We start from the raw sequence: 7,350 nt of genomic DNA, 5'->3' as shown, positions 1-7,350 counted from the left end.
ACAGCTGCTGGGAAACAAATCCATGCCCAGCTTCTCTCGGCCTTAGTGTGTCTGTCTGTCTGTGTGTGAAAAAGTGTGTGTGTGTCGGTTATCAAACATCTGCCACAGTCAACAAAAAAGATGGGCCCTCTTCAGTTAACTCCTTCCCTCTCACTGCACGTTTCATACAGACCTATTGTCCCGTCCATTACGGAGAAATTTATTCAGATGTTGTCCTCAAGGTTAAAGATCACAAAACCATCTGTTTCGAACATTTTAGTGAAAAATAGTAAAAACATTTAAGGAAATTCAATTCAGGAGGTCTGTTTGAATTTTTCTAAATCATTTAAAACCATCTGCTCTGTGTTCTTTCTATTACATATATATTTTTTCCCCCTATTATTTTGGTCACCGTGATAACAATGTTCCACCTGTTTTCTGGCCTCTTCCAGGATATGATGTACCAACTTCTCCAGGGGCTCGACTTCCTGCACTCCCACCGTGTGGTCCACCGTGACCTGAAGCCACAGAACATCCTGGTCACCAGCGGTGGACAGATCAAACTGGCCGACTTTGGTCTGGCTCGAATCTACAGTTTCCAGATGGCTCTCACCTCTGTGGTGAGTGACACGGTTCAAATGTATTTGTTTCTCAGTTCACAGTTTCAAACCAGGTGCCGATGACAAGTGGATCAAAATATGCTGCAACTGGGTTATTCTTACCATACGCACAGTACGGACCTGGAAGTATAATGTTCAGTAATATTATTAATAATTCGTTGGAACTGTAATGGCACCCGTCAAACATGAAGACATGTCTACTTTGACGGATATTAAATTTACTTCTGCATTCATCAACACTTATGTCACCATAACCCAGAGGCATTAAGTTTCACTTTTGTATTAGTTTTTTTTTAGTTATGATTTGGTTTATTAGCTGATTTTTATTATTTTTAATAGAACCTGTCATTCCCACAAGCTTTAGGCGACAGATACTGCAGCAGGGGGAGTTTTCTTTTTTTAAATATACAAGAACTTGATCTATGACTACTCTGTGCCCTAGTTTCTTCATCACAACAGTAATTCAAATGGAAAGTGTCCTTAGTACATATGTGTGCATGACTTGTGTCAAGTACTACATTGACAGCACTTATTCACATTATGGCTTTTCCAGGCGTGTGCGCTCATACTCACAGTCGCACACAAAGGAACACGCTCCCTTGAACTAACCGACCAATCTCCCCAGAGTGAGATGAAGAGCGGCTAATGTGATATAGCGGGCACTTACGGGGCATCAGTGGCTAGCTGTGAAGCACTGGTCCAAATGAGAGGGTTTCTCTGTGTAAAGTGAGAGCCACGGGCCCCCACGGCCTGTCTCAGGAATCCATCAGTGGTTGTCAGAGACAGGGATGGAACAGACGAAGAGAGACAGCTAGCCCTCCCTCCCCGGTGTCGGTACTTTGATGTCCAACTGTTGAACCCTGGGCTCTGATGACCAGATAGTATAGAGAGAGACTCTGAAAGGAGTCTTTGGAAGGAGGCTGAAATAAGGAGAAAGTCTTGGTCCAACATATTGGTGTGTTGTGTTTGATTTTAAGAAAAGTCTGTTGAACCCAAATATATTCTCTCAGGGTTTTTTTTAATTACGTGTTTTCCCAGTATCTGTCCCTAACTTATGGTTATGTTAATTTACAGCTAACTCTCAGAGGAAGTCATACCTAACCAAACAGTTTATATGTTATGCAATGTGTGGTTTCAGCCGACTTCTTGCTTTTAAACAGTTGTACTTAATTTATGACTAGGTGATTCCACGGTGTGTTGAAGAATGTTAAGAAATGAGTGGCAGATACCAAGTCCTTAAAACCGCACACACAGACACAGACATCACACAAACGCTCATACACACACAAATGCGCAGACTCATAAGCTCGATACCACTTGAATGTAAATGTGCTTGCACACAAACTTGCGCTTGTTTCCTTCCTTGAGTGTACAGCAAGGCCACAAAGATGGAAGTTTGTTGTGTGTGTTTCTGTGTGTGTGTGTGTGCACACACACAGGATCTTCAGTTCCGGATGAACGTTCCTGTGTCTGGAATCCCCCTTTCTATCCAACACACACACACACACACACACACACACACGCACGCACGTACAATCTGCATTCATCCATTCATTGTTTCCTCTTGTTACTAAAGCAGATCTGCTACACTGCACCATGCAGTGCACATTCACACACATATCAAACACACACACAGGCACTCATGAACACACCGCCTAAGCGGATCTTCCCCTTTGCCCAACAGACCAGCAGTTACTTATTTAGTCAACTAATGCCGCTGTTACTGGCAGACAGATGGGCTGAGGAGAATTGCTGTTGCTTAAGCGAACAAGACACTTCTCTCTTACTTTCAAATGATTCATTTAGCACTTCTAGAATGACACGATCGCTGAACTGAGCATTTGCATAACGTTGTCCAAAAGAGTCCCCGTCTCTGCTTCTCTGTCCCGGCGCTCCTTACTGAAAGTAACACTGTGGCACTTTTAGCTGACAATTGTCGAACCTCTTTTAATTATGCATTGGCCTTTTCACCTAGCAACACATGCTGCCTTGTTAATATGTTACAGACAAAAATGTGGTCTAGGTGTGTGCATGTGTGTGAAGTAATGTGAGTTGTCTGGGTGCACTTGCATGTGCATGTTTATGGTCCTATCTTAATCGCTTAACCTGCCATGTACAGAGTTTTTAATTCCAGAGAGAGAGAGAAACGGGCAGACGGACCACCCATTGGGTTAGTAGGGGGGTCCAGATTATGCCGATCCTGACGGTCCCGAGAGGTTTGTTGCTTTGTTGATGGTTTTTTAATGACCCCGGTCTGTCTAAAGTGTATTGTAGTGCCGTGAGTGACGGGCAGATGGGAAAAGCCGTGTGTGTTAATCTGACATACCAGGAGAAGAGGAGCGGGGTCTTTTCCTTAGTCCACCCCACTGAGATCCCATTTCTGCTAAGGCACTTTAGACAAAAGCCGTTTCCTTTGATGTCCTTCGAATCTGAAACGAATGCTACAGCAAATGTTAAAACAAAATACAATCCCAGAGTCTGCAGTGTTTGTTTAACCCGGCTTTAAAAGATGACTTATTAGGATTTGAACACAGAGTTGGGTCGGTTTGATCAAAGAGCCTGATAGACGAACAAAGTTTCCGTTCTTTTACTTGGATTAATATTAAACAAAAGAGAAAAACTATAAGAAGAAGAAGAAGAAGGAAAAGAAAAACAAGGCACCTTTAATAACATTGGTGAATAAGAAGCTTCAGTTGAGATGAATTTATATTAGATTATCTATTTCTGACACTAGATCTAGTTTCTAGTGAAATAAAGTGATGATAAAGCTCTTGCTGTGTGTCCCATACTCACAGATCTTCTTGTGGTCTCGAATCGCATTCATTTACTGCGAGTTCACACTCAAAGATGTAATCAGCGACAGAGTCAACACAGTGTACCTTCTTTCACAAAGAGGAAGCACCAACTGATCAGCCAAGTCATAAAAACATGCATGAGACAAGACACAGAGGCTACGAAGACACTAACGTTTTTGTTTCTCACACCAGCTGCTCCGGACACGGTCGTCGTGCACACTAACCTCTTCTATTTGTGCTCTTAAAACACAATTGGTGTTCATTTTGTCTTAAAAGGCTGCCCCTGCTTCTTAGATAAGGCGGCACAAACTAAGCTAAAGTAGATTGGTTTTTAAGACCTGAGCACCAGCAACGAGTGTAGAATGCAACGCTGATAACCAACAACAAGCGTGTTTCGCTGTGTCCAGTTGTTGGACGCTGAAATTTACACAGCACGCGGTTGCAGGAGCTCACAGTCAGTAAAGAAAAGGTCTAGTTGTTAATTAGTGTCAACATGGCCCACAGATTAGTGGTAACATGATTTATAATTTACAGTGCATTCATTTGACACATTAGGGATTGATGGGAAAATGATCTGTTAAGAGTTTATAATGGCTCTAGTTCTATCTCAGCGTCCTGGGGTTTCCAGAAATCTCTCTGTAGAGGTATTATAAGAGTAGTTGACTTGTCAGTGACTGGAAATTGGGTTAAGTCGCCCACAACCTCTAGTGACCTGGCCATGCTGACCTTTTCATCCTTACCGTGAATGCATATCTGACAATCGTTATCATACATTGCTGATTAAGTCTCATGAAAGCCATTAGTTCAAGGCCTCAGTCATGTGTGTGTATTTGCTTGTCCAATTGAATTAAGAAAAAAAAAACTCCAGGGGTTGGCCACTAATCTGATCTTAACACTTGTACTCCAGCATTTCTAAACAACAAAGTTGTCACTTTAATTAACAAAAGGTGAAATATGGTTAGTCATGTACAGTATGTTGAATTTCCTCAGTTTAACTCCCTTGGTCTTAACATGGCTTTTGATATGTCGGTTGCTCATTCATTCTTTAAAGTTGTGAAGACGTCAACTTAACTTGCCTTCCATATTCACCGTTGTGATGAACGCCATTGTCATTGCTGAGCACTGCCAGGCACAGTGAATTAGCTACCACAGGAAAAAGAAGAGCTTATTGTCTATTACTGTCTTAGTCAATGAGCTCTGTTGTTTGGTGTCACAACAAACAGTGTTACCTGATCAAAGGACTTTCCACAGTTTATCCCCGTGCTTTGTTCTATTTAAAGGCCTCCCACTGAGTTTACCAAAATAAGACACCCATATCTCAGACGACATTAAACAAATTGAAATCAGATTTCCTTCCTGGTCTCCCAACAGCAGAGGAACAGTATAACAGAAAGCTTAAGAGCAGTCAGACTCTACTCTGTCTGTATTTACATTTCCACAGTGGAGGGGTTTCCCACCTTGGGCCCTGGTTTGACTGAGAAAATTGTCACAGTTAAAGGCAAACTATGAGCTGAAGGGTTTTTTCTGTTTCATATGTTTGCACACATGATGACTACAGATAAAATCTCACAGCATATCACGCAGGCAAGCTTTGGTCTCGTGTTGAGACTTGTTTGCAATTAATAACCTACAAAAGCAGCGCGGCTGCGATGACAATGTGAACTGGACACTGGTGTCGGTAAATGTAATCCTTTGTCACACAATGTGTCTCTGCTCTGCACTGACCGAAAGAACGGCAGGCAGCAGTAGATCGTCGGAAGAGGGGGCAGTGTGGAGCACACATGGGAGCACGTGCAGCACTCTCTGGGAATGTTTAGATATCTGCTCAAATGGCTCCGCATGGGAAAAAAGGAAAATCCATTCCTCTGTGCTTTGACTGTGGCCTGCTGGAGCAGAGGGGCAGATAGATAGATGGATGTGTGTGTTTATTCTGGCCATACCTGATGCACTACCATTTACTGATTTAATTGCTAATCGTCTCCAAACGTTGCTCTAATTTAGGAAAAGAGTGGTGGTGTGCTTGGGGGTTCCTGAGCACACAGACGTACTAGCATCTGGATCTTTAAGCCTCGTCTCTACCAGCGACGGGAAGAGGAAGAGGAGGAAAAAAAGAGAAAAAATTACAGCATATATCAGGAATTTTCCAGTTAATGATGTGCGGATGTGGTAGCACTAGGGAGAGAGAGCCACTGACTGTGCTGTCTTTGTTTCACTTGCCGAGGGCCCCATGCTGCATTCCTGTTCGCTGTGCATACTTTGGCAACAGTTGTGGTGCCCCTTTTTTTCTGTTTTACTGTATACAGTTTGTGTGCTGTTCTTGCACTTTTCTCTGGAACTGCAGCTCCCTTCCTCCCTCCCTCTCTCTGCCTCTTTGACTCTCATCCTTGTACATATATCTACATATATCATATACCCTGTCCCTCCTTCTCCTTTGTATTTATTTCCTTTCTTTGCCACGTGCAAGGCCATTGTTGCAGCTATGAATTGTCATGAAGTGTAAAAAGAAAAGTGAGAGAAAGTGAGGGAGCATAGGAATAATGGTGTTTACAACATGGCCTGCTGTGGGCCTTGTAAGTGGGCCTCTCAGGAGACGACAACATCACAGCCCCAGCTTCAATGCACTTTGCAAGTGCCAAGTTACTCAAATTATTGCTACAACATCCGCTGCATCTCCCATACGTGTTCTGCCTATACACTTAGTGGCCTTCAATCCCCTTTTCCTCTGAGATTCTCTTGAGAAGACTTTAATTACTGCTGATTACTGCTGTTTCAGGATTGTTGGCATTTTTTTCTTGCGACAGACACAGACAGAGCATTTACCTGCGAGTATTTACAACACTTAGTTTGTTGCTTTTTATCCACTTGCCTTTTTAAACCTTCCACTTCCAATCATGCTTTTATTCATTTGATTACAAAAGCGACCTGGCCTGTGATGCAGCCACAACGCTGGTCTGTGCGTGTGTGCGTAGAAGGTGCGTGTCTGCATCGCTGCTCTTTTATCCTGGGCTTCTTCAGTGAGAGAAAATGTAAACACAGGCCACAGGCCAAGCTCAGTGCCTCCGGTGCTGCAGCGCTCAGGCCTCGCCTCAGTCACTCACGTGGTGTCAGGTCACGATGAAGGTCCAGATACGGAGTGACAGAAAAGTGTTTGTGAGGAAAAGGATGACTAGATTTAATAATAATAAGTTTAATAAGCCCTGTACTGAGAAACTATATTTCATTACTGTGACATTAGATTATTTTGGGCTCATTAGATGTTGATTCATTGCTGGTATCATCAAACGCATGCTGCAGATAACTTGCCTTCATTGACACACTTGGCCGCTAAGTACATTCATCAATGCAGCAGGTGCTCTCACAAACACGAGCAGTCATTCAGACACCCACGCTTGCAAGCATGTCCACTGTTGTCATACCGAAACCACATTGCATGCACGGAGCGCCGGTGGCTCAGTTCCGGATGCTGCATGTCAGACAGGCTTGGAGGTCCATCCCAGGAGGTCCAAAGGTCCTCCGGGCTGGGACAAGCCATTTCCTCCCCCAAGCAGAAAAGGGAGGAGAGCATGGGGGCTGCAGAGGATGATGGTGGTGAGGGTGAGGGGGAGGGTGCTCTCAGCAGAAAGGAATTCCAAGAATGTTGTCCTTTAATCTAGAGTCAGCCTCTCACACTCTGTCTCCCAGTCTAACTCTCACTCCCTGACTTTTTGCCTGGCCTGTCTTTATCTGACCACCTCCGGCTTTTCTGTTGCCATTAAGAGGGGAAGAAGTGGCTGGAAAGCGGAAAGACGGACTGGAAATGCAAAGCAGCTGACCTAAGAAGAAAAAAAAACTGTTGCACAGTTGAAGGCTGACTCACTGTCTCAGCACGAGTGTCCAACATTTGCTATGAGTCTGTATCTCTGCTTTCATGCAGGCCGGACAGAGGAGGAAGACGGGAGGGTAATGAAAGGATATGT

General features: G+C 43.7%; 1 protein-coding gene across 2 annotated transcripts in view; it reads left to right on the top strand.

The window, feature by feature from the left end:
* The window catches only part of cdk6 (cyclin dependent kinase 6), a 28,584-nt gene that overhangs the window by 8,793 nt on the left and 12,441 nt on the right, over window positions 1–7,350 (top strand). For both annotated transcript variants that reach the window (XM_008331313.3, XM_025065153.1), the window contains one exon: window positions 432–599. In XM_008331313.3, coding sequence (XP_008329535.1) covers window positions 432–599 — 168 coding nt within the window. The remainder of the gene's footprint in view (window positions 1–431; window positions 600–7,350) is intronic.

This window comes from Cynoglossus semilaevis, chromosome 18 (assembly GCF_000523025.1).
Source record: "Cynoglossus semilaevis isolate Cse_v1.0 chromosome 18, Cse_v1.0, whole genome shotgun sequence".
Lineage (NCBI taxonomy): Eukaryota > Metazoa > Chordata > Actinopteri > Pleuronectiformes > Cynoglossidae > Cynoglossus > Cynoglossus semilaevis.
The sequence above is the reverse complement of the archived record's forward strand: the minus strand, read 5'-3'. Positions and strand labels throughout refer to the sequence as shown.